This window comes from Carlito syrichta, unplaced genomic scaffold (genome assembly GCF_000164805.1).
Source record: "Carlito syrichta isolate Samal-C Ts95f unplaced genomic scaffold, Tarsius_syrichta-2.0.1 Scaffold107891, whole genome shotgun sequence".
Taxonomy (NCBI): domain Eukaryota; kingdom Metazoa; phylum Chordata; class Mammalia; order Primates; family Tarsiidae; genus Carlito; species Carlito syrichta.
The window spans coordinates 146,834-174,512 of record NW_007051987.1 but is presented as its reverse complement, the minus strand read 5'-3'; the positions used below and the strand labels follow the sequence as shown (position 1 = coordinate 174,512).

Below are 27,679 nucleotides of genomic sequence, written 5' to 3'. Positions count from 1 at the left end.
AATTTCCTTATACTCCTTTATAACCACTTTATCCTGTTCTGTTCCTCCTCCATTCTCAGGGAACTGATGACATGTTTTCTGTTCCTGTAGACTATTTTGTATTTTCTGGAATATTATAGAAATGGAATTTTTTTCTATATTATGCTCAGCATAATTATTTTAAGATTTATCCATGTATAATTACTTTGTGATTTATCTATTCTGTAGATATACTAATAATTTATTCTTTTTTGGTATCATAATTCCATAATTTTAAACTTTTATTATTTAAAATTTTGTGTGTTTATTTAAGGAATACAACACAATGTTATGGGATACATATAGATAGTAAAATGGTTACTATGGTGAAGCAAATTAACATATCCATCATTTCACATAGTTACCATTTTTCTTGTTTTTTGTGGCAAGAACAGATAAAATTTACTTGTTTAGCAGAAATCCTAAATATAGGACAATTTTTTCATTTTAAAATATTTATTTATTTTTAATGGACACAATTGTACATATTTCTGAAGTACATACTAGTGTTTCAATACATATAATGTATAATGATCAGATCAGGGTAATTAGCATATTCATCATCTCAGACATTTATCATTCATTTGTTTTGGCAATATCCAATATCCGCTCTTCTAGATATATGAAAATATAAATTCTTGTTACCTATAGTCATCCTATAGTGCTGTAGAACACTAGAACTCATTCCTCCTATCTGGTTGTAATTTTGTGTCCTTTAACAAATATCTCTCTATCCTTCCCTTCCCCCATCCTTCCCAGTCTCTAATATCTTCTGCTGTGTCCTTTATACAGTACAATTTGATAACCTATAGTCCTTTCACGTGGTACATTAGATATCTAGGTTTTTTCACCCTACACATCTGCTACTTTATATCCTCTCACCTATATCTCCCCATGTCCTCCCCCCACATCCCCACTGGCTCCTGGTAACCACTATTTGACTCTCTATCTTTGTAAATTTGACTTTTTGTTTTTAGATTCCACATATAAGTGAGATCGTGCAATATTTGTCTTTCTGTGTCTGGCTTATTTCACTCAGCACAATGTCTTCCAGTTTCATCCACGTTGTGGCAAATGGCTGGATTTCCTCTTTTTTTTTGAGTCGGAGTCTCACTCTGTCACCCAGCCTGGAGTGCAGTGGCATGCTCACGGCCACTGCATCTTTGACCTGCTGGGCTTAGGCAATCCTATCACCTCAGCCTGCCAAGTAGCTGGAACTACAGGCATGCGCTACCACACCCAGCTAATTTTTTTATTTATTGTAGAGACCAGGTCTTGTTAAGTTGCCCAGGCTAGTCTCGAACCTGTGGGCTCAGACAGTCCTCTCACCTCGGCTTCCCAAAGTGCTGAAATTATAGGCGTGAGCCACCACACCCAGCCAGGATTTCCTTTTTTAAGGCTGAATAATATTCATATATATAATTATATACATTATATATAATATTCATAAACCAGGGGTGCCAAAAATGTATATACATTTTAAGAGATGTTATCTATGTATTACTTTTCAAAGTTGAATTGAATTACTGTAGCAGTGTGTAGTATGATCTTCGCTGAAAAGATGGCTAGTCAAGTGAGCACTAGCATCACCCTCTGGCAAGCAGGACAAAGAAAATGGCAGAGACATGGTTTTCGTTGGAGAAGTGCAAGACCATTTAAAAAATTTATTTATTGGCCGGGCTTGGTGGCTCAGCCTGTAATTCCAGCGCTTTGGGAGGCCGAGGTGAGTGGATTGCCTGAGACTGTGGCTTCGAGACCCGCCCGGGCAACTTGGCAAGACCTCATCTCTACAATAAATCAAAAATTAGTCAGGCGTGGTAGTGCGCGTCTGTAGTTCCGACTACTTGGAAGACTGAGGCAGAAGGATTGCTGGAGCCCAGCAGGTTGAGGCTGTGATGGCTGGGAGCATGTCACTGCACTCCAGTCTGGGTGACAGAATGAAACTCCAACTCAAAAAATTATTTATTTATTTATTTATTCTCTTGAATCCATCAACAAGAACTATCCATCCTAAACATACATGAGACCATTTTGAAGTGGCATTTGAAATTTGAGGACAATGACAATGGTGGTATGAGTATGCAACAGAACCTCTAGCACACCTAAAAACCGCACACATTTGTGATACATTTGAGATGCATGGAACTGTGTATTGGGTGCAGGAGGCAGGATCGAAAGGTTTTGTAGAGCAACAAGTCCTGCACTAGTTCATGGTCACTAGAAGTGTCTGGATGCTGCCGTGTCCACTTTGAGCACCTCTGGTAATTGCAGAAGTCAAACATGACTTGTATTTATCTTTTGTTATCAGTATATATTGAGTATTACAATTTTAATCATTTTTTTCCTTTCTTAAAATGTGTATACATTTAATGTATGTATGTATATATGTATGTGTATGTATTACATAGTCATTACCATACATACTGTTTGGGTTATTATATCTTTGTGACATAATTTTAAAAAGGGAAGTGTCATGGCTCCAATTTTGTTTTTCTTTTTCATAATTGTCTTGGCTATTTGGGATCTTCTGTGGTCCTATACAAATTTTAGGATTTTTTTTTTTCTATTTCTGTGAAGAATGACATTGGAATTTTGACAGGCATTGTGTTGAATCTGTATATGGATTTGGGAAGTATGGACATTTTAACAATATTTATTCTTCTGATTCATGAGCATGGAATATCTTTCCATTTATTTGTGTCTTTTTCAGTTTCTTTCATCAGTGTTTCACAGTTTTCAATGTACAGACGGTTCACCTCCTTGCCTAAATTTATTCCTGAGTATTTTTAATGCTATTTAAATGGAATTGTTTTCTTAATTTCTTTTTTCAGTTAGGTTGTTATTGGTGTATAAGGATACTACTGGCTTTTGTATGTTTATTTTATATCCTGCAAATTTACTGATTTCATTTATTAATTATGACAGTTTTGTGGAATCATTGGGGTTTTCTATAGTATCATGTCATCTGCAAATAGAGATAATTTTAGTTTTTCCTTTCTTATTTGCATGACTTTCATTTCTTATTTCTTTTTCTTTCTGATTGCTCTGGCTAGTAATTTCAGTACTATGTTGAACAGAGGCAGTGAGAGTGGGCATCCTTACCTTGTACTGGATCTTAGTGGAAAAGCTTTTGTTTTTTTCTCATTGATTAAAATGCTAGCTGTGAGTGGGTGTTTCATAAATGGCTTTTATTATGTTGAGAAACTTTCTTTCTGTAACTAATTTTTGTGCATGGTGTAAGACAAAGGTCCAATTTCATTCTTTTGCATGTGGAAATTCAGCGTTCTCAGAACCATTTTTAAAGAGACTATCCTTTCCCCATTGTGCCTCTTGGTACTCTTGTCAAAAATCAATTGACCCTGTATATGTTTGGATTTATTTCTGGGCCCCTATTCTGTTCTGTTAGCTTTTAGGAAGAAAGGAGGTTGGGGGGGAGGGAGAAAAAAGAAAGGATGTTGGATTTTGTCAGATGATTTTGCCAAGAAAAATGAGATGACCATGTAGTTTTTATCTTTCATTCTGCTAATGTGATGTATTACATTGATTGATTTGTGTATATTAAACCAGACTTGCATGCCAGGGGATAAATACCACTTGGTCATAATGTGTAATTTTTTTAATGTGTGGTTGAATTCCATTTGATAATATTTTATGGAGGATTTTGGTACTAGTGCTCATTTGAGAAATCAGTCTGTCATTTTCTGTAATGTCTTTAGTTTTGGTGTGAAGATGATGCAAACACATAAAAATGTGTTTGGAAGTATTCTTTATGACAATATACTTTGGAAGAATTTAAGAAGTATTGTGTTAATTCTTCTTTGAATATTTGGTAGAATTCAGCTGTGAAGCCATTTGGTCCTGGACTTTTCTTTATTGGGAGGTTTTTAAAATTACTTCTTCAATCACTTGATTTGTTATTGGTCTGTTCAAGCTTTCAATTTCTTCCTGATTCAAGTTTAGTAGGTTGTATTTTTCTAGGAATTACTCCATTTCCTCTAAGTCATTCAATTTGTTGGCATATAATCGTTCATAATAGTCCTTTATAATCCTTTTTTATTTCTGAGACAACTGTTGTAATGTCTTCACTTTCATTTTTGATTTTTATTTATTTGAATTTCCCCTCTCTTTTCTTAGTTAACTACCTAAGAGTTTGTCAATTTTGTATTTTTTAAAAACCAAGTCTTAGTTTTTTTAAAAGAAGTTTTCTAGTTTTTTTTTCCTGTTTATTTGATTTCTGTTCTGATCTTTATTATTTCCTTTCTTTTGCTAATTTTGGGTTTAATTTTTTTCTAATTCCTTGAGGTGTAATGTCAAACTATTTATTTAGGATCTTTCTTCTTTTTAAATGTAGGCTTTTATTGCTATAAATTTGCCTCTTAAAACTACTTGTGCCACAACCCATGGGTTTTGGTATGTTATGTTACCATTGTCATTTGTGTGAAGGTATTTTTCTAGTTTTGCTTTTGATTTATTCTTTGCCTCATTGGTTGTTTAGGATAATGTTGTTTAACTTGTACATATCTGTTTCAATATTTATCTTGTTATTGATACCGATATGATTTCAATTTTCTTAAATATAAGACTCATTTTGTGGTCTAACATATAGTCTATCCTGGAGAATGTCCCAAGTGCCTTACAGAAAGATGGGTATTCTGTTGCTGTTGGATGGTATGTTCTGTATGTCTGCTAGGTCATTTGGGTTAAAGTGCAATTCATGTCCAGTATTTCCTTACTAATTTCTGTCTGACTGATTTACCCACTGTTGAAAGAGGGCTATTCCTACTACTGTTGTATTGCTATCTATTTCTCCCTTCATGTCTGTTAATGTTTGTTGCGAGTAGTTAGGTGCTCCAATGTTGGGTGCATATATATTTACAGTGGTTATGTTCTCTTGATGAACTGACCCCTTTATCACTAGACAATGATCTTCTTTGTCTCTTGTTACAGTTTACTTTAAGTCTATTTGTTACATAATTTTTAAAGGAAAGATCTGCAACAAGAAAGAGTAAAAATGAGCAGACTAGATACTACATACAACACTGAAATGTTGCCATCCATTTTTAAATGTTACTTAAAAGTTTGCTAAAAGATAGCATTGCCCTGCCTCACAGTTCCATTTCCAGCAGCAAACACAGATGAGAGTTTGTGAATGCTTCTAAATGTATGAGTAGAAGATTTGTAAAAATAGGCATATTTCTTGATTATAAAAGCAATACACGCTCAAGGATACGTGTTAAAGAAAATACAGCAAGTGTAAATATTAGCCATATTTCACAACTCATGGAACTGTGTTCCTTGACTGAACTCTGTCCATGCCCAAGGTCAATGCCCTTCATTTCCTACTCCGAGACCCAGCCCCAGCCCCCCGGAACGCAGAAATGGGCCCAGGCCTCCCTGAAGTGGCAGAAATGGGTCGCCAGGTGGTGCTGCGGAACAGAGCCAGGAGCTCAGTGGGAAGAAAGAAGCGGGCGGGGGAGGGAGCACGTGACCCGGGCCTCGAATCACGTGACAAGGCCCGGAAGCGGCTGCCGGGCCGCCCTGGAGGCTGGCTTAGGGGTGGGTGCTGAAGGCGGGAGGGTGGGCTGTGCTGCCGGCAGAACCGGGCTGGAACCCGACTGCGCGTCCCTGCGCCGACCGTCCGGCCGGCGGCGGCATCCCTCGGGCAGGACCCACGTCGCCCTCCCGCGGCAGATGCTCCAGGTCAGGCTCCGGGCCGGGCTGCGGGTCCAGCTCGCGGCGGGCATCTCCGGGATGGGGACAGGTGGAGACCCCTCGCCCCGCGCACCATCTCCCTGGACTTCACGGGGTTGGGGGCTCCCTGTGCTATGTGACAGGCGGGGAGACTGAGGCCCGGAGGTGGGCAAGATCACCCAGAGACCGCGCTTCCCAGAGAGCTCCGTCCTGCTGTTAAGAGCAAGTGTCCCCTCCGCCGCGGATCTCTGCTCGGGACTTGCCAGTAATGGGACTTTGGGTCATAGAGTATCAGTCCTGCAGGTACCCCGGGAGTCGCCTGGTGCAACCCCCTCCTAGGGCAGTTGGGGAAACCGAGGCCCAGAAAGGGGCCAGGGCTTGCCTGAGGTCACCCAGTGAGTGAGTCGCCGACCTGCGACTAGAATCCAAGTGTCCTGAGCGCCAGCAACTGTTTGCTTTCCACCACGCTGCCTCCTGGAGACTTGACATGCGAAAGGGCACCCCACCTTGCTTTCCTTTCTCTCTCCGTCCTTTCCCTTTTTAGCCGCCTGCATTCTCCATAGCCCGGGGTGGGTTGGCTCTGGGTGTGGTCTCCTGTTGGTTCGTGATTTTTCTGCAAACTCATCGTTCTGTAGGTTTGGTAGGAACCATTCTGCAGTTCTGTGTAAGTCATACCAAAATATGAGATGTGAATCGGAGTGACAGATTTGGGAAACTTGGGGAACTTGGCAGATTGGGGTAAGACCAGCTGTCTGGATGGGTGTTTTGCAGTTATTTGAGGCTTGCTGACCTAAGATAGCAGCTTGTCCATGGAAAGAGCTGAGATTGGGGAATTAGGAGTCTTGTTTTAACGCTGCACTTGGCAACCTGAGGTGACTTAGTTTAGGTTTCTCGGTCGCTGCAGTGATGGAGTTGAATCCCTAAGGGTCCTCTCTGCTCTGATCTGGATGGGCCTGGGTCTGTTTTTCACTCAATTTTTTTTCTTATGTACATTTCGCAACAAGACTTAATCCAGTTGTCCAGGAAGCACTTTCCTGTACTGCACTCATTTCTACATTGCCATGACGTCCTCCTCTTTCTTCCCATCTCTGTATTATGTCTTAGCTTAATACCAACAGATGAAAATGATTTTGACTGTATTAGTTTAAGCACGATCAGGACCCTCTTTTGACTCTGGTCTAGAACCTAGCTTATGGTTATGAACGTGTACATTTAGAACGTGTTTTCTTTACAGATGTTCTTGAAGTCAAGAAGAAAGCAGCACAAAAGGCTCCCACATGGGCGCTGAGTTCAGACTCAGGGTTTGACTGGGAGCGGAGGCTACATGGGTAAATGCTGTTCTGATAACAGTGTTGTCTCTCTCCCTTTGTTTCTGATTGTATCATTTATAATTGCCTGCTCTGGAGTCCTTATTTTCCTTTTAAGTCACTAGCTGTTCATTTCCACCTCATCCTGTGGCAGCTTCAAGTGCTCAGGGGGGTCTTTGTTCCAAAGGCAGTGTAAGGAAGAAGGATTCCATTTATTGGATAATATTCCAGAGGCTACAGCTAGGACCAAGGGATGGAACTGCCATAGGGAGTGGTGTTTGGTGAGCATGAAAACCTTCTAAGAATGAGTGGTCTGCCTCGTTAGAACACGGAACCTGGAGTTCCCTGTCTCTGGAGGTAACCGTCATAGGACAGTTACTTTGGGGACATTGTAGATGAAATTATAGTATTGTAGACAGCTGAACCAGGTAACGTTTTAAGTTTTCTTCCAACAGAGGTTCTGGGACATTCTAGGAGTGGACTTAGTAGATGTCCTCTTTGTGACTGCTTTATTTTTATTTTTTCCTGGCCTCATCACTATTCTCATGTTAAATTCTCCTCTTCCTCCTCCTCTTTTTTTTTTTTTTAAATCACATCTCCCTATCCCCTAGTGAGTGTCTCAGTTCTTGAAATGCTTGACTTCTCTTCAAGGATCAGATGTGTGAACAGACTTCTGCTTCTATTTTTGCTGGGTTATCATAACCCCTTCAGAAATGCATGAATGATGGATGCCACTGACATTCAGGCCAATATTTCCAGTAGAAGAGACTCCCGTTGAGCTTGTTTACCTCAACCCAGGCCCTGGGGGAATCCTGTACTCCTTGGCCTGAGTGGGTTGAGCACACAAAGGTAGCCTGTGTTTAACGGGCGTGGGGTGGGATTGAGGGGGCGTTGTAAATAGGCCAATATAGGAGCCACGTGGTGCTCCATTTGGGACTGGCTCTTCTTTTATCCTCCAGAACATCTTTCTTGGGAGTCGTGACACCCAGGGCCAGTTCTTAGTGACCTTCTCTAGCAGGGGACGCTCCTCTGGTGCTTCCCTTGTCCATGGACTTAGGAAATCTATCTATGCAGGTGACTGAGATGCTGATGGCACTTAGGTCACTATTTCAAGATAGGGCCCTGCCTCAGCTCTCCAGAGTATTAAACAGGGAAAGGACTACAGAGTTTTATAGTGAATTTCTATACAGTAATGATCACAATTGCTACCATTAATGAGGGTCTATTGTGTGCTCAAAAACATATCTAACAAGCATTTGTTTTTTCCTCATATCTTCATGGCAATATTGTGATATAGGTGTTAGGAATGATATCTTTCAGTTGAGGAAACTGAGGCCAAGGGAGATTCATTAACTTGCTCAGAGTCATGCTACCAGGCTCCAAACTCATGTACTTTTTATTGTGGAGAATACCCCCTGAAGACCTATTTCTGCCCCAGGCTCTGAGGCCAGTTCTGTTCCCAGGGTGATTTTAGGGAGAATAGGTGATTTATGACATGGTAGAAAGAACCCTGGTTCTTGGAACTGGGACTCTGGTTTGCTGGATTCTGATCCCAAGTCTTTGACCTGCTAGGGCGTAGACGAATTGGCCTTTCTGTGTGGTCCTTGGTTTTCTCAACATGGGAAGCTGTTGCTGGATCTTCTCTGAAGTCATGACTTTGTCCTAATATTTAGTGGTCTTTATGATTATGGGTAAGAAGCGAGTGTGTTTGCCCATTCAGCAACCTCCGAAGAGGCTGCTGAGGTCAGCAACTGCCCTGTGTCTGGCCCCAGACTTTAGGCAGAAGCCTTGGCTTCATGAAACATGCTTTTACGGTAGGTTAGCCATTTTTAAAACGAATCATGAGCACTTTGGGAGGCTGCGGTGGGAGGATTGCTTGAACCCAGGGTTTTGAGATCAGCCTGGGCAACATAGTGAGACTTCGTCTCTAAAAAAAAAAATTCTTAAAAGAAAATCATGTAGAAGGTGTCCTATATTTTACTTCTCTTCAACTGTCTATGTCCTTGGTCACATCTTTAGAACTCCAGCAACAGAGAAGGGAAGATGCTGCTCCTCTGTTTCATTTACTGCTGCTCTGATTTCAGAATGTTGGGTGGCACTTTTAGTTTGCACACAAGTGTCACCAGTGCATGCACTCTGGCCCTCTGGTCGGAGATGAGGCCTGGGGTTTCCCTACCATATTAAGATCATTTTTTTTGGTAGTGCTTTATATAAATCTGCCTATCACCAGGATCACCTGGGAGGGTGGTTAAAACTAAAATGCTCAGGTAGAATTGGACTAGGCCCAGAAATCTGTTTGATTTTTTTTCCTCTTTTTTTTTGAGTTGGAGTCTCACTCTGTCACCCAGACTGGAGTGCAGTGGCCGCTCCCGGCCACCGCAGCCTCAACCTACTGGGCTCCGGTGATCCTTCCTCCTCAGCCTTCCGAGTAGCTGGAATTATAGGTGCGCGCTACCACGCCCGGCTAATTTTTTGATTTATTGTAGAGATGAGGTCTCGCTGCCCAGTTGGGTCTCGAACCCGCGAGCTCAGGCAATCCACTCACCTCAGCCTCCCAAGGCGTGGGATTACAGGCTGAGCCACCGAGCCCGGCTTTTTTTTTTTCATTTAATGGTTTAGTTAACCCAGGATATCCAAGATATTGTCCTTACAACATATAATCAATATAAAACATTAATTTATGAGATATATCTCAATTTCAGAAGTATAGTTCATTGAAATCTAGAGTGTACACATTTCAGTTTTGCCCAACTGTATTTCTAGTGCTAAACAGCCACTTGTCGCTAGTGGCTATGGTGCTGGATGGTACACCTTTAGCATGTTACCATCTATTGAGTCTTCACCCTCTTTTATTTTGAACAAACCCAGCTACTAAAGAATTGAAATGGGAATCCTGGAATTTCAGAAGTGAAAGTGTACTTAGAAATCAGCTAATGCCATCCTCCCAATTCTATCCCAACACGATTACATAAGCCTGGGATTGGAGTGCAGATTTTTGACAGCCAGGTAACGTTCTCCTGAATCCTGAATCTGCTACTGTTTTAAAGTGGGAATGTTAGTCACTGAATTTATAAAAAGAAAGTCTGGGCTGGGTGCACTGGCTCATGCCTATAATCCTAGCACTTTGGGAGGCTGATGTGAGAGGATTACCTGAGCCCATGGGTTCAAGACCAGCCAGGGCAACTTGGCGAGACCTCATCTCTACAATAAGTCAAAAAATTAGCCAGACATGGTGGCGCATGACTGTAGTTCCAGCTACTTGGAAGACTGAGACAGAAGGATCACCTGAGCCCAGCAGGTCGAGGCTGCGGTGGCTGTGAGCGTGCCACTGCACTCCAACCTGGGCAATGGAATGAGACTTCAACTCAAAAATAAAAATTTTTAAAAAGAATGTCTGACTTTACCTGTAAAACAGAAATCACTACAGAATTCCCCTTAAAAATTATCCACCTCCAGAAAATTTAACACATTTTTTTTGTACAAATTCAAGTTGCAAACACATTTTCTACACTACATCCCTTGCGCAAAGTGATTCCACCTGCTTATTTTTAGTGCCAAGCTAAAAACAGCGCATGTTATGTAGATTAAAGAGCAACTCTTATCTATTAAACGACTATCAACAGATACATCCTTATTTAAATATTTATAATTTATATCCTTAGAAGGAAACGCTATTCTTTTATATATAGTTTAAGTCTCCATGTAAGTCATATATAACTAACTATATATGTTCTTTTATATTTAGTTTATATTGCAGAAACCCTTTCTCTGAGTGGTAGCATAAGCATTATATAAATATGAAGATATTAAACTATATATAAAAGTATAGAGTTTCCTTATGTAAACTGAAAATACGTTATTTGAAAAATTTTTAATTTTAAAGATGTAGGGTACAATTCAGGGTTAAGTATACAAGCAGTCATTGTGCAGATAAAGTTTGGGCCTCACTTTGGTCCCCACGTCACCTGGTTTGAGATCAGGTACACTTATTGACGAAGTATGCCCCCACACTCCCTGCCCTGGCAGTTTCCCACTACTGCCAATCCCTTTCTTATTGTATTATGATAATTGTTCAGGGTCCATTTATGAGTGAGAACATGTGGTATTCAGTTCTTTGTTTCTGTGATAGATCACTGAGTATTACAGACTCTAACTCCATCCAAGTTGCTGCAAAGTTCTTAATTTTGTCCTTTATGGCTGCGTAATATTCCATCATATATATGTACCACATTTTTTTAATCCAGTCTACTTTCAATGGGCAGCACGGTTGGTTCCATGGTTTTGCTATTGTGATTAGTGCTGCAATAAACATGTGTGTGCAGATATCTTTTTTGCAGAATGATTTGAATTCCTTCTGGTTTATTCCCAGAAGGGAGATTGCTGGGTCATATGGAAGGTTGATTTTGAGATCTTTTAGGAATCACCACACTGTTTCCCACAGAGGTTGTACTAGTTTACACTCCCATCAACAGTGTAGAAGTGTTCCCTTTTCCCCGCATCTGCCGTTCTAAAAATACTTTATATAAAAGTGGAGGTGATTATGATTATGGGTGAGAGGTAAGTGTGCTTGCCTGTTCAGCAAAATTTGCCTGCCTATATTTTTATATATGAACTTATAGATTTTATATTTACATGTAAGCTAATATATGAATATTATATATATAAACTAAGAATAGTTTATATAAGGAAAAAGAAGGAAGTATTTCAGTGTTATACAAATAGTTGATATTTTAGTGCAATTTTGGTTGAATGCACACTTGAATTTTCATTTTTCTTTTTTTTTTTTTTTTTGCCACCAAACAGGCAAACTTTTCTTAGTCATTCACTCTTTTGGGTCTTAATATATATCTTGTAGAGATGTTGACTTTGATGGATCACAGCACAGAGATGCATAAGCCCTGCTTGTTGTCCTCAAGAGTCTCAAGGACAAGCTTGCCTTCACCTCTCACATAGTCAAAGCCTTGTTTCAGCAGTTTACAGGAACTATTAAAATCTTTCACAGGGCAGGTCTGCAATTGCTCCAATAGACTGGGATGTCAGGTTTCATCAAAGGGAGCTCAGGGGCAGGTCGCTGTGGAAACTGCCACTCATGGGGACAGGGAGCGAGAAGGGAAGGCGCCTTGGTTGCTGTAAGGAGCCAAAGAAGCAACCGCAGGGAGTGGCTGGGCCCACCCTCTCTGAGGCTTTCGTAACTGTCAGAGAAAGGGCTTCTGCTTGGACCCTCCAGAGATAGTGAGCACACGTTCTTCCAGAACGATTTGTTCCACTTGGACAACTGTCTTTGATAGAAAGTTCTTCCTTATGTCTAGCCAAAGATCTACCTCCCTTTACTTTTCATCTATCGATCCTAGCTCTGACTGGTCTTTGAGGCCCCAAAGAGCAAGTCTGATCCACGTGATAGCTTTTAAAGACAGTTTTGTGCCTCTCAAGTTGCCAGGTAGAACCTTCTCAGGGTTTCCAGCCATTCTTCATTTAGTTGACTTCCCCTTGATCCTAGTGCTGACCCTGTATATATGCATTTTGTCGTGATTCCCTTTAAAATATGCAGCTGAGCAGAATCCAGCCCTAGCGAATCTGAGTGGGCTGTCATCTCTCTGTGATTATCCCATGTCCTGATGCAGCCTAGAGTTGTATTCATCGATTTGGCATCTGTTATTATAGCACTGACTTCTGTTGAGCTTATCATCTGCCAGAACTCCTAAGTAGCATATTCTTTTTTGGTTTTCAATATGCACACAATAAGTCATATCTTATAATGTCCTGCAGTCATTGGTTGGACTTTAGAACTATAGCTATCAGCTTCTTTTTGAACAGTTTTCTTAGCAGCATTCTGCTGTGGGTGACTTCAGTCTCTAAACACAGCATAAAGAATGTTTGAGGTAAGTCGAGCATCTGTGTGCCACAAGGTGGTTTTTTGGTTGGTAGGAGGAACTGGGGAGCCTCTCAGTCTGTATTCATCCCTTCACCTTCAGTGATATAAAGGTGTCAACCTAAAAGTAGGAACTGAGGCACAAAATATAATTGTGAAGAGTTTACTTGAGCCAAAGGGAGGACATACTTCCCAGTGACTTGGGGAGTGCTGTCTTCCGCCTTTGTTACAGCAGGTTTGGAAAGGCAAAAGGGGACAAGGAGGGGGCTGATACAAAGTCGTTTGACAGGAATTGTCAGTCGTCTACAGAGAAGACATTGGTATTGGCTAGGTATTGGCCCTTCACTGCTGAACTATGGGGTATGAGTTACGGTGTTCAGCGTATGGCATTTATGACTTTGTGGCATCAGTTAATCTAAAACCCTCTATAGCAAGTGACCTCAGGAGGTAATTATTTAGCCTAAGGGGGGAGTGAGATGTGACTGTTGTCACATGTTAGTGCCTCTCTGGGCCTGATCATTTAAAGTGGCTCCCATCCCTCAGATAAACCTTTCTCGCAAGATTTACTTGGAAGCTTCTACTCGTCAGATACTTTTGGTATGTTGGAAGAGACTGGACATTAACTGTTGCTTGCATGATTACATTAGTTGATTCCTAGAATGTAGGTGCTAGAGGGGAACTGAGAGGTATTTTAGTCCCTGCCCCCTCCCCCCTCCCCCGCTTTTGCACATTTGGAAGCTAAGAATAAATAACATTGTTCAAAACCACTAAGTAAGCTGGTGATGGAGACAGGCCTAGCACCCAGATCTCTGCCATGCCTGTAAACTCACTTACCAAGTCGTTCTTCCGTCTGCATGGCAAGGTTTCCAACTGCTGCTGTGAAGACACTTCATAGATTTTTCCCTGGTCCTTCAGTGAGTGCAGGTGTCCCAGAGCTGGGTGGCGTCCTGGGGTTCCTCTAGCTTGTGAGTAATGAAGTGTGAGAATTTTTAGCCAAGTGACTCTGGCAGTGAAGGAGGTGGGCTCCTCCCTGGGGTTCCTAGGTCTTTACTGGCTTTCCGCCCAGCACTTTCCTTGTGAGATGGCCCAGGTCCTGGGAGAAAATGGGATCTCACCTGGATCACTCTGGTGCCGGTTTCCAGGAGGCCTGAACTGGGAGTGGACCTGAGGGGAGCCCTGGGCTGCGTGTCCTCCTCTGGCGCTGATCTTAGGTCTTGGGCGGGTGGGGTGTTGCGGAGGCAGTTGGAGAGCCTGTCTCCTCACGAGGTATCTGAGAGCACCTCACACTCAGGGTGGGCGTCCAGCTATTGCTGGAGGAGTCCTTGCAGGCAGGCAGCAATGCCAGTCTGCCTAGTGTCGAGATTTTTGTGTGTTATTTGTAACGTTTAATATACCTTTTCCCCCCACTTGATTGCAGATCCTTGAAGGTCAGGAAGTTGACTCTTTCATTGTAATGCAATACTCCCTCGTAGCAACTGGCACTGCATTGCGTAGATGTTTCCAGATTAGGGCATCAGGAGACATGTTTTCTGCTTTGCTGCTGCCGAGGCGTAGCAGGACAGGTCACCTCATCTTTGGGGGTCAATTCTTTATCTGTAAAATGAGGAGCTTAAAGCGAAGTCTCTTTTAACAGAGTTCTCTAGGATTCAAGGGGCTGACACAACTCCCAAAATGTATCCTTACTGTATATTTTAAAGAAACCCTTTTGAGGCTGGGCACGTGACTCACACTTAAAGTCCCAGCACTTTGGGAGGCCGAAGTGAGAGGATTGCCTGAGACCACGGGTTCGAGACCAGCCTGGGTAACTTGGCAAGACCTCATCTCTACAATAAATCAAAAAATTAGCCGAGCGTGGTGGCACATGCCTGTAGTTCCAGCTACTTGGAAGGCTGAGGTGGAAGGATCACCTGAACCCAGCAGGTCGAGGTTGTGGTGGCCGTGAGCATGCCACTGCACTCCAGTCTGGGCGATGGAGTGAGACTCTGACTCAAAAAAAAAAAAAAAAAAAAAGCCCTTTTGTGGTAGGGCTTCCTGAGAAAGGCTACCCAGGGGACACCACCTTCACCATCACCCAGCAGGAAGAACTTCTTTTCTCGCTGTCTTTTTTTTTTTAACTTAATTTATTTTAATTTTTATAGATTCAGGATGTACATATGCAGGTTTGTTACATGGATATATTGCGTGAAGGTGAGGTTTGGGCTTCTGGGTTCTTATACTCGAATAGTGAACATTGTACTGAATAGGTAATTTTTCAACCCTCATCCCCTTATACCTACCCCCCTTTTGGAGTCCTCAATATCTATTATTTTCCTCTGTATGTCCATGTGTACCCATTGTTTACCTCCTACCTATAAGTGGGAGCATGTGGTATTTGATTTTCTGTCTCTGAGTCATTTCATTTAGGATAATGGCCTTTGGCTCCATCCATGTTGCTGCAAAAGACATGATTTCCTTTTTTATGGCTGTACAGTATTCCATGGTGTATTAATATCGCATTTTCTTTATTTACTCATCTGTTGATGGACACTTAGGTTGGTTCCATGATTTTGCTCTTGTGAATAGTGCTGTGATAAATATATGAGTGCAGGTGTCTTTTTGATATAATGATTTCTTTTCCTTTGTATACCCAGTAGTGGGATTGCGAGGTAAAATGGTTGTTCTTTGAGAAATTTTTATACTGTTTTCCATAGAGGTTGAACTCATTTACATCCCTACCAACATCCTTTTTCTCCACATCATCCCCAGCATCTGTTGTTTTTTGACCTTTGAATAGTAGTCATTCTGATTGGTGTGAGATGGTATCTCATTGTGATTTTAATTTGCATTTCTCTGATGGTTTGTGATGTTGCACCTTTTTTCATGTTTGTTGGCTGCTTGTATGTCATCTTTTAAGACATATCTGTTCATATACACGATGGAATAGTACACAGTCATAAAGTAGGACAAACATATGGACTTTGCAGCAACTTGGATGGATTTAGTCTATCATACTTAGTGATCTATCACAGAAACAAAGAACCGAGTACCACATGTTCTCACTCATAAGTAGGCCCTGAACATTTACCATAATACTATAAGAAAGGGACTGGCAATAGTGGGACACTGCCAGAGGAGGGAAAGGGGCACATAACATCAATAAGCGTACCTGATCTCAAACCAGGCGAATTGAGGATAGACCAATGGAAGGCCCAAACTTTACCTGTACAATGACTACTTGTATACCTCATCCTGAATTGTACCCTACATCTTTAAAATTTGAAAAAAAAAAGATGTCTGTTCATGTCCTTTGTCCCTGTTTTAATGTGTTTTTTTTTTTTCTTATTGAATTGTTGAGTTACTCACAGATTCTGGATATTAGTCCTTTGTTGGATACATAGTTTGCAAATATTTTCTCCCATTCTGTAGGTTGTCTGTTTACTTTACTGATTATTTCATTTGCTCTGCAGAAGCTTTTAAGTTTAATTAAGTCCCATTTTTCTATTTTTTGTTTTGGTTGAATTTGCTTTTGAGGTCTTAGTCATAAATTCTTTGCCTAGGTTGAAATACAAAGGGTTTTTTTTCCAGGTTTTCTTCTCCTAGGATTTTTATAGTTTTTGGTCTTACATTGAAGTCTTTAATTCATTTTGAGTTAATTTTTTTATATGGTGACAGTTGGGGGTCCAGTTTCATTCTTCTGCATATGGTAAGCCGCTTTTCCCAGCACCAATTATCAAATAGGGTGTCCTTTCCCCAGTGTATATTTTTGTTGACTTTGTCAAAGATTAGTTGATCGTAGGTAGATGACTTTATTTCTGGGTTCTCCATTCTGTTTCATTGATCTGTGTAACTTATACCAGTAACATGCTGTTTTGGTTACTATAGCCTTGTATAATTTGAAGTCAGGTAATGTGATGTTTCTAGCTTTGTGTTTTTTACTTAGGACTACTTTGGCTATTCTGGCTCTTTTTTAGTTCCTTTTGAATTTTAGGATTGTTTTTCTAATTCTATGAAAAATGGCATTGGTAATTTGATAGGGATTGCATTGACTCTGTAGATTTCTTTGGGCAGTATGGTCTTGTTCATGGTATTGATTCTTCTGATCCATGGACATGGAATATTTTTCCATTTGTTGTGTCATCTACACTTTCCTTTATCAGTGTTTTGTAGTTATCCTTGTAGAGATCTTTCTTCTCCTTGGTTAAATGTATTTCTAGGTATTTTAATTTTTTTGTGGCTATCATAAATGTGATTGTGTTCTTGATTTGGTTCTCAGCTTGAGCATTACTGGTGTATAGAAATGCTACTACTGATTTTTGTACATTGATTTGTATTTTTACTGAAGTCGTTTATCAAGTCCAGGAGTCTTTTGGAGGAATCTTTAGCATTTTCGAGGTATAAGATCTTTTCATCAGTGAACAGAGATAATTTGACTTCTACTTTTCCAATTTGAATAGCTTTTATTTCTTTCTCTTGCCTGATTGCTCTGGCTACAATTTTCAGGACTATGTTGAACAGGAGGATGAAAGTGGGCATCTTTATCTTGTTCCAGTTCTTAAGAGGAATGCTTCAATTTTTCCCTATTCAGTATGATGTTAGCTGTGGTTTTATCATAAGTGGTTTTTATTATTTTGAAATATTTTCCTTTGATGCCTAGTTTGTTCAAGGTTTTTATCATGAAGGGATGATGGACTTTATCAAATACTTTTTCTGCATCTATTGAATTGACCATATGATTTTTGTTCTTAATTCTGTCTGTGGTGAATTGCATATGTTGAACCATTCTTGTATCCTTGGACTGAAACCCACTTGATTGTCTCACCATCTTTTAAAAATGAGCAAACTTGTAAAAATAAAAAGGAGAAGAGTTTCGGAGGGGAGATGTTGAGAAAGGCCAGGTGTGAGTATCCGTGATGCTCCTGGTCTTCCTCTGAGCTGCTTTCAGCTACAGTTTCTCAATACTCAGGTTGGTAGTAAGAAAAGAGTCCCAGGACAGGGGATAAGAGTTATCAGTGGCCTCCAAAGAGTATAAGATAGGTCTGAGGTCATGGCAAAAAGGAGAATTTCATTTGTTGCTCTAGGAGCTGGTGGGGAGTTTGAGCAGAATGGAATGACCTGGAAGGGATTTCTTGATTGTAACAGGGCTCTCAATGAAGGCAGAGGAAAAAGAAGATACAACAAAAAACAGCCAGATTCCCTTCCTCTGAGAGCTTGCTCCTGAGAAAGATGGGCATATATACAATTTAACTATTGTTCAAGGTCCCATAAATGAGCTCAGAGGAAGGAGTCAATAATTCTGACCTAAGGAATGGGGAGTGCTTCCAGGAAGCACTTCTCTGCATTTTCACCCACTCTTCCCAAGCGGTGCCTCACCTTGGCTTTGTCTACATCTGCTTTGACAAATTTAGAAATTTATGAGTATGGCATCAACTGCGGGCGGGGGTGGTGGTTGGGAGGCAGAAGCCAAGAGAGCTTAGTCCGCCCCTGTGTACTTTGTACTTTTTCATTTCCCTTGGTACCAGGCACTCTCATACTTAATCCATAGTGCAGCTGTCACAGTGAGCAACTGTGACAATGACTGCCTCTGCCCCAGAACCCATCCCAGACGTGGAGCTTAAGGCTCCAGCTATGGGATGTCTTAATGCTGGTCCTGTCCCTCCAGCTGCCATGTCCACGCAGAGACTTCGGAATGAAGACTATCACGACTACAGCTCCACTGATGTGAGCCCAGAGGAGAGCCCGTCAGAAGGCCTCAACAACCTCTCCTCCCCGGGCTCCTACCAGCGCTTTGGGGAAAGTAACAGCACAACGTAAGTAGTTGTCACCTTTTGCCCTCCTGCCTGGGTTGCATGTTCCTAAGTCTCCCTTAGACATTTTTCCTCCCCATTTCATCATTTGCCCCCTTTACAGATGAAGGTGAGGAATAAGGAGCCTGGGCAGTGACCACGCTGGCACTGACCCTCCTGGCCTCCCACTCTCCAGTCTGCTTCTTATTCTTTGTTCCTTTCAGCCATGTTGGTCCCACAAGGCTGGTGCCAAGTAAGAGCTTGGACTTAAGCGTCCAGAGAGGACATTCTCTTAGTTTAGAAGCACATGGCATTGGTGCTAGAACCTCAAATAATCTCCAAGCCCCTTCAGAAGCCTCCTTTGCAGTCTCCTCTAGACTTCCGCTTCTGTCACCAAGTCACCAGTCCATTTGGCTGAAGAAATAGGAACAAGGAGAATAACTTCTGCACTTAAAAAATCCAGGGGTTGGTAGAAAAGAGGAGATCACTTTGCATTCTCCAAGGAGGGCTTAAGTCTTGTCCCTGGAAACAGAAACCCAAGACTCATCCGGACTGTGTTTGGGCCTCTTTGGGCCTCAGTTTCCCCAAATGTAAATAAAAATTGAGATTCTCACTGTGCAGCTGTGCTGGCCGTATGATTTTCTTCACTGGAATTAGGAACTTCAGAGGAAGGTTGTCTTTTCCATTGAGTTTCTAGGCCACCCAAGCTCAGCAGATCTCTGGCATCCAGAAAACCTCTGTGTCCCAGCTTTGCAGCTCTTCTGTTTATTCCTCAGGCTCAGCCATCCCTCTTTCTGTGTTCCCTTGTGGGTTGGAGATGACTTACTGAGGGATCTTTCATGTCCTAGACTTCCTGTGATTGCCCAAGGGGACCCTGGAAGCGTCTCTTGGAGCCCATCGCTGGTGAAGCTCACCCTCCCACAGTCTCTGCTAGTGTGGGGCATTTTCTGTTGGTGAGCGGTTCCTCACCATCACCAGCTGATTTCTCCTCATGAAGATTCCATCTCTGTAGCTTTTCTCTCCCGTGACATGCTTTTGTAGATTTCCCATTCGCTTGCAGTTGTAACTGACGGGAACAGTTGCTCAGAGCAGAGCTGGCTATGGTATGAATCCCTCCTCCCCTCTTCCTACTAACCTTATCCACCCCACGGGCGACCCCAGGCATAAGGAGCTCCACACACAGTGGCATGTGACAGCTTCCCTCAGAAGCCACGCTTGTGATTGTGAAATGCGTCTTGCAAGCTTCTCTCTAAGCAGTTTCCCTTCCAGTTTTGCTACTTGTTCTCAGGCATCAGCTTGTCTATGCCACACCTGCCAGATGGAGTCTGGATTTTCATCTTTGTAGAGACTTCTCTGAAGCTCAAGGCCAGCCAGAGGAGCTGAGGCATGCCTGTTAGCTATTCTAATATCGTTTCTTTTCCACACTGAGTTACAGCAAGTGGTTAACCCCACTTTATTCCCCTTGATGGTTAGAAATTGAACATTGGGATGGGCAAGGTGACTCACGCCTATAATCCCAGCACTTTGGGAGGCCAGGGTGAGAAGATTGCCTGAGCCCACGGGTTTGAGACCAGCCTGGGCAACTTGATGAGACCTCGTTTCTACAATAAATCGAAAAATTAGTCAGGTGTGGTGGTGCATGCCTGTAGTTCCAGCTACTTGAAAGGCTGAGGCGGAAGGATCGCCTGAGTCCAGCAAGTTGAGGCTATGGTGGCCGTGAGTGTACCACTGCACTGCAGCCTGGGTGACAGAGTAAGACTCCAACTCAAAAAAAAAAAAGAAAGAAATTGAGCATTGAGCTTGTATTGGGACATTTCCCAGAGTATACTTTGTTCTGAGGTTTCCTTCCTGCCCTGCTATCATGATACAAGGAGGTGACCAGGAACGCCCATCTGCAGGTGATGGCAGGATGGCAGTCCCGTCACAGGTGTTACTGGTAAAAGTGCTTCACTGGAACTTAGAGGGTTGGTTGAGTGCTCCAGCCTGGGGCATTTATGTAGAAAACACACCAGGTGTGATCAAGATGTAAGTTCATTAGGAGAACCTCGTTAACCCAAAGGAATCTCTGCTATGTAGGAAGTGTGAGGGACAAGGTGTTAAGCTGGGTTCTTTTCCTATTTGTACTTTGTTCCATCCTGTTTTCGAAGGAGCAAAGTACATGGAAGAACTGCTTGGCCTCCTGCACATGCAGGCAGACACCTGGCTTCTAGAATTAAGGGCTCAGTAAAAATCCCTCATTAGAGGGTGCAATAGGCATCCCAGACACTTCCATGATGATATGTTTAGTGAGATTATTTCCTAACCCTTGATGTTTCCAATCTGTTGACTGCTGTGAAGATAGCCTCGTTTGATGCTGTTGGGCAAATGTTTCTCCGTGCTGCCCCTCTAAGTTACGTTATACTAGCTGTTGATCCAGCCTCAGTGCTTCCTTCCCAGGCTGCCAGGCTGACTGAAATGGACTTTCTCTGGGGGATAGGGGGTATCTACTTGCAAAATGTGCTCTGCAAACCATTTGAGGTTCCCAGGACTATTTTAAGAAGTCTATGAAGCTAATAATCTCAAATTGTTGTTTGCCTTTTCACCTGTTGATATTTGCACTGATAATGCAGACACAGTGGTGAGTAAAATTGCAGGTGCCAGAGCATGAATCGAAGCCATGGCACCAGATGACACTGGTCATCATTGTATTTCTCACTGTGCAATGAAAGAAGACAGTTTTGCTCAAGAATGTCCTTGATGCGAGAATCAAATTACTGATATTTTAAAATCACGGCCCTTCAATTTAGGCCTTTTCATGTTCTGTGTGACAAATGGTAAGTACACATGAAGCACTTCTCCTCAGTACCTGACTGTGACACTCACCTCAGGGCCATGACCCAGAGTGATGATTTGAGTTGCCAACTGAACTTGCTGCTTTTTTTTTCAATAGAACACTTTTCACTAGAAAGAATAGCTAGCAAGCTATAGGTTATTCAGAGCTGAGTACTTGGCATACATTTTCTTGAAAATAAATGAGCCATCACTTCAAGACACACAACAGTACGTATTTGTTGCCCATAATAAAATTTGAGCTTTCAAGAAAAATTGGAAAAATGAAGACTTGGATCCAGCACTGTGAGCTCGACAGCTTCCCTTCACTTGAAGACTTTTCTGATGAAACCAGGTGTGATATTAATGACCATGACTTTTTGATATTGTGCAGTGAACGATGTGAGCATTTGGAAGATCTGCGCAACTCAGGGAACCATGACCTCCAAATGACCAAAGTGTGTTGTTAGGAAGTTGTGCGTGGGTAAAAGAGCCATTGAAAGAATAAGATCACTAATGGATTTTAATGTAATTGAGAATGGAAAGTTTAGATTTTACACTGCAGTGAACTTCTAAGAAACTGTCACGTGCTGCATTTTGGAGTAGTGTCAAAGAAAAATTAACACGACTATCTGAAGAGACTATTAAAATACTCCTTTTTCCCAACTCATGTCTATGAGAGAATAAATTTTTTTCATATACTTTAACTGAAACAACGTCTAGGCTCTGTGCAAAGCCTTAGTTCACAATAGATTGAATGTCAAAGCAGTGATTCCAGTTGATTGGGGAGAAAAGGTAAGACAGGGCCATTCTTCTCACAATTTTTTTGAAAATGGAGTTCTTTTTCATGAAAAAAATGTTATTTATATTAACATGTAATGAACTTATTTTTAATTAAATATTTTAAAAACTTACCAGTTTTAATTTTTAATGTAGTGTATATTGGCAGATGTCATCCACATCAACAAAAGCTATTTGGAGTCTTTAATGGTTTATCAGCCAGAAAGAGGTCCTGAGATCAACAAGTCTAAGAACTGCAAATAGAGCATGACTAGAACCACGGAGATTTGCTAGACTGTCCCTTCCCTTTTGGAAAGGTAGTTCAGTCTTGTAGTGAAGACTTTGCAGTCCATGAAGTTGATTTTGTGCTACTCACACAGTACTGGCCAATCTCAGCTTGGAGCCATTCATTAAAAAGAGTCATTCTGGTCAATTGCCTATAATCCTGGCTTTTAGAGCCGAAGGGACCGTCGAGATCATCTCATCCTGGTCCAGTCCTCGCTTCATAGGTGAGACAACTGGCCCAGAGAAGGCAGGTCCTATGGCGGTGGTAGCAGAGCCTGGCCCAGAGGACCTGGTCTCCCATGACACAAGTTCAGAGGCATTTTGGGGAGGTGTCTGGTAGGCAGGTAGGTTTGGTATAGCACTTACCTTTGCCCAAAAGTGGATTAAACATTTGCCGAGATTTAAATTTGATAGGCCCATTATTCTGCCTGCTATCTCCCATCTACTGGCTGCTGACATAGAGTCACTGCTGGCCCCGTGCAGGCCTTGAACTGTGCCCCCAGGACAGTCCAGGAGGGCACTTCCCATCTTCTCACTCAGAGTCTAGGCAGCTTCCCTGATCTTTCCTGAGAAGGTTGGGGACAGTGGGAAGGTAAGAGATTTCCTTCCTGAAGGTAAAAGGGGAAAGGTTAAAGTAAAATTCCTTCCTAGATGGTGTAGGTAGGTCTGATTGATGGCCTTCATGATTAACAAGTATTAGCGGCACAGGGCCTCACACCTGTAATCCCAGCACTTTGGGAGGTGGAGGCAAGAGGATTGCCTGAAGCTAGGGGTTCGAGATCAGCCTGGGCAATTTGGTGAGACCTCATCTCTACAATAAATCAAAACAGTTAGCTGGGCATGGTGGTGTGTGCTTATAGTTCCAGCTACTTGGAAGACTGGGGCAGAAGCATCACCTGAACCCAGCAAGTCGAGGCTGTGGTGGCCGTGAGCATGCCACTGCACTCCAACCTAGGTGACAGAGTTAAACTCTAACCCCCCCAAAAAAGTGTTGCTTGCTTTGAGTTTCTACTGAATTGCAGATTTGAAGAAATATGTATAAGCATAGGTTTTGAGGGATTTAGGTTGTTTGCATGGAAGAATTTCCAGACAATGCCAGGAGCCAAATCCTGGGTTACTTGGGGCAAAGGAATACTGTATTTGACCAACTTCCTATCCTTCTGGAGGTAACAAAGGATAGAAAATTCTGAAGATGCACAGGCATGATGGCTCACACTTATAATCCCAACACTTTGGGAGGCTGGGGCAGGAGGATCAATTGAGGCCAGGAATTTAAGACCAGCCCGGGCAGCACAATGAGACCCTACCTCTATAGAAAAGGAAAAATTAGCTGGGCACAGCGGTGCACATCTGGAGTCCCAGCTACTCGGGAGGCTGAGGCAGGAGGATCCCTTGAACCCAGGTGTTTGAATTTGCAGTAAGCTATGAGTATGCCACTGCACTCCAGCCTGGGCAACAGAGAGACCCCCCACACACACACACTAAAAATAAATAAATAAATACAATACCGAATACAAGACTTACAAAACCACCTCTCTGCTGTCAGTCTTTGCTGAGTTCCCATTCCGTGTGGAAAAAAGAAAAACTCCCTGCCCACCCTCAACCTGTCTCAAGTGGCTACTAACCCAAGTACCACTCCTTGTCATGCCCCACGTTTCTCTCCCAGGGCCTCACTCCAGACCCTTCCCTTTGGTGTCTTCCCCAGTGACACACACAGATCCCGCGCTTCCTGCTGGGCTCAGCTCAGGCCTCTCCTCTGTATGAAACCACATCTGCCTTCTTCCTGCGCTCTGTTCCTGGAGGATCTTTCTATCTCTGGTGGTTATTAAGGCATCTGCTTATTTTCCTTGAGATATTATTAGTTTCTAGAAACTGAGTTTTATACCCGAGTCATACTGATTTTCACCACTGCAGTGAATGCAACGTTTTATAATGGTAGATGGTGTTTGTTGAGTGAATGAATGAGGAAACATGAGAGACTTTATAGTTGCTATGTGACAGGGCCAGTCTGTAAAAATGCTTTCACAGCAGAAAGATAAACTTGGGGACTGTCTGGAAGGGTATCTTCAGTCCTAGAACTTTGCAGCACTCGGCTTTCTTCTCTTTTCAATACAAAGTGCATCAGGGGCTTCCGTCCTCTTTCCTCTTGTGGTATTGTATGACTTTTACTCTGTTCACTTTGTGTACAAGGTTGGAGGTGGGGGGGGGTGCAAAAACCCTAGACTTTACATGTTTAAACTTCGGTGACCTTCAAACTACTCGCTGTTTGATGCATTACACCTATTAAGACGCTTTTTCCATGGCTCAAAACAGTTTTTGAGCTCATCCATTTTGATGCCTTTTAGTGCTTCTGATGTTTTTTGTTTCATCTCTTCCACATTGGCAAAACATTTCCCTTTGAGAACTTTTTTTTTATCCAGGGAAACAACAAAATAAAGTTGTTTGGGGTGCCGGGCCAAACACTTAGAATGGTATGAGTGACTGCATTGTCATGGTATAAGAACCAGTCACCTGTTTGCCACAACTCAGGATGTTTCTTCTGCAGATCGTGATGCAACCTTCTCACAATTTCCACATAAAAACTTTGGTTGACCATTTGATCTGGAGGAACAAATTCTGAGTGTACTACCAGGGGCCCGCCCTCCAAAAGACAATTCTGGGTTTTTTGGGGGGTCCCCCCTCGTATACCTTTCTGTTGCAGGATGTGGGTTTGTTTCCTCTTTATTCTTTCACACCAGTGTTTGTCCTTGGTAGCTGGGTCTGTCATCCTCCTTTGCAGTTTGGGGTCTGAGTGTTTACAGCGGTCGCTCTGTGGTTAGAAGCAGGCTCAGTAGACTCTGAAGGGGCAGAGTGCCTGGAGAGAGCCCCACGTTCCTCTGGTCTATAACCAAAGGGAGGGGTTCTTGGAAACGCCATGGAGGGTGAGGTTCACAGCACAGTGGGTATGAGGGTGAGCCCCAGCCAGGCCACCCAACTCTGAACCCTGGCTCAGCCCTACACCAGATGTGTGACCTTGAGCTGCTTTGTCCTTATAAAATGGATCTTATGGGGTTGTTGTGGAAATCAAATGAGACAGCACACACAAGCCGCACCAAATGCTCAGCAAGCGTCAGCTGACACCGTGGTTAACGGTCCCTTGTCGTCGTCTTTCCACTTCAGATGGTTCCAGACCTTGATCCACCTGTTGAAAGGCAACATTGGCACAGGCCTCCTGGGGCTGCCTCTGGCCGTGAAGAATGCTGGCATCTTGGTAAGGGTCTGCCTTGCTGCAGGGGAGTGTTGTGACATTTTAGGAGGTAGTTTTTTGTTTTGTTTCAAAAATTTACTTTATTTTAAATGGGGAGCCTTTTAAAAATAATTCAGCTGAAGAAAAAGCAAATTCAGACATTGGTTTATGTAACGGTATTTATTGAAGGGCTTCTCTGTGCCAGGCACTGTTCTAGGCTCTCAGAATAAATAAGTGAATTGAACAAAGCTTTCGGCCATGTGGCACTTCCCTTGTGGTAGAGAAGATGAATTAAAATTACTCAAGCAGTTTCTATCAATAATAGGAACTGGCTGGGTATGGCTCATACCTAGAATCCTAGCACTTTGGGAAGCTGAGGTAGGAGGATTAATTGAGCCCAGGAGTGCAAGACCAACCAGGGCAACATAGCGAGACCTCATCTCTAAAAAATAAAAGGTGTCATGGCATGTGCCCGTAGTCCCAGCACTCAGGAGGCTGAGATAGGAGGATCGCTTTAGCTCAGTAGTTCAAGGTTGCAGTGAGCTATGATCGCACCACTGCACTCCAGCCTGGAGACAGAGTGAGAAAGGTTCTGTTTCTAATAATAATGATAATAATAACAATATGAACTAATGAGTTGGTTACAGGTATCTGTCCACTTTCTATACAGTCCCCCAACACCCTGTCCCTAAATGGCGAACTCAGAGAGTCTAATGGTTTTGGTTTTTTGTGTGATTCTTCACCTTGTGTAGACTGCCTATCGAAAGCATTCTGGTTTCTTTTAGAGTTGGAGATGAGCTCAGAGATGTGGGTTGTCCTTGGCTTAGTGCAGTCTTTCTTGACCTGGCAGCACTCTAAAGATAGCTTGCCCGTTCCCCCCACGTCCCTTTGCCCGTCTCTTCTTCCCATAGAGTCACAGGAGCCTTCTGTTCTGCTGTTTTACAACTATCTCGGAAGAGACTTATGTGGGTCCTCATTTGCCACAAGATTCAGTCTTGCTTTAAGCTCAGATAGTGCCCATCTTGCAGAGTTGATCTCCACAGTCACACTTCTCCCTCTAATGCTGGGCCCAAAGTTTTGTCACTGAAAAATGCCTCAGTGGTACTCAAATCCTTTGCAAATCGAGTCTCCATAGGGCCCCCTCCTAATTCTGCGTGCTTGTCTCTCCCTCCTTTGTCGGCAACACCGCCCCAGATGGGTCCCCTCAGCCTGCTGGTGATAGGCATCGTGGCCGTGCACTGCATGGGTATCCTGGTGAAGTGTGCCCACCACTTCTGCCGCAGGTGAGAGCCCTCATGCTGCTGCTCGAATGGCACATCGTCCTTTTGGGTTCTGTCACCAACCCCGGAAGTGAGCACGTAGCTGGTGCACTCCGTCTTTACCCTGGCTGATGATGCCTGCTGGCGACTTTCCCTGGTGACTTTTGTGTCCTTTTTGGGCTCATTGTCTCCTGTTAAGTTTCCTTATGCCTAGGGGACAGATACCACATGCTAATTTTGTGTGCTTTGTAAGGTTACCCCATTGAAATGATTCTAGTGGGTGGTTGTTTTTGACAATGAAAGTAGCTGTCCAGTTGACTGAATACTTGTGAGCCCTAAGTGATTAGATGTGGGACTCAAAGTGGTACCTCCAGGGTGACAGGTGGGAATGGTCGGGGTCTCAGTGGTACCATTTGTTCTGTCACTGTCATTGTCTAACCCACATACCTTGCACTTTCTCTTTCCCTCCCTTTCTCCCAGACTTAACAAGCCTTTTGTGGATTACGGGGACACTGTGATGTATGGACTAGAATCCAGCCCCTGCTCCTGGCTCCGGAACCACGCGCACTGGGGGAGGTTTGTGACTCCCTCTGTGCTTTCAGCTGGGTCCTCCCAGTGTGAGGCCTGCAGATAGGGAGGTCCCGTGAGGAGTCAGTGTGAGGAGTGACTGGAGT

At 42.8% G+C, this 27,679-nt stretch overlaps 1 protein-coding gene across 1 annotated transcript in view; it reads left to right on the top strand.

Moving 5' to 3' along the window:
* The first annotated feature begins 5,597 nt into the window (after nucleotides 1-5,597).
* Nucleotides 5,598-27,679, top strand: part of SLC36A1 (solute carrier family 36 member 1) — a 48,329-nt gene continuing 26,247 nt past the window's right edge. The window contains exons 1-5 of the mRNA XM_008067771.1: nucleotides 5,598-5,718; nucleotides 18,524-18,671; nucleotides 25,680-25,770; nucleotides 26,941-27,029; nucleotides 27,486-27,581. Coding sequence (XP_008065962.1) covers nucleotides 18,529-18,671; nucleotides 25,680-25,770; nucleotides 26,941-27,029; nucleotides 27,486-27,581 — 419 coding nt within the window. The 5' untranslated portion in view covers nucleotides 5,598-5,718; nucleotides 18,524-18,528. The remainder of the gene's footprint in view (nucleotides 5,719-18,523; nucleotides 18,672-25,679; nucleotides 25,771-26,940; nucleotides 27,030-27,485; nucleotides 27,582-27,679) is intronic.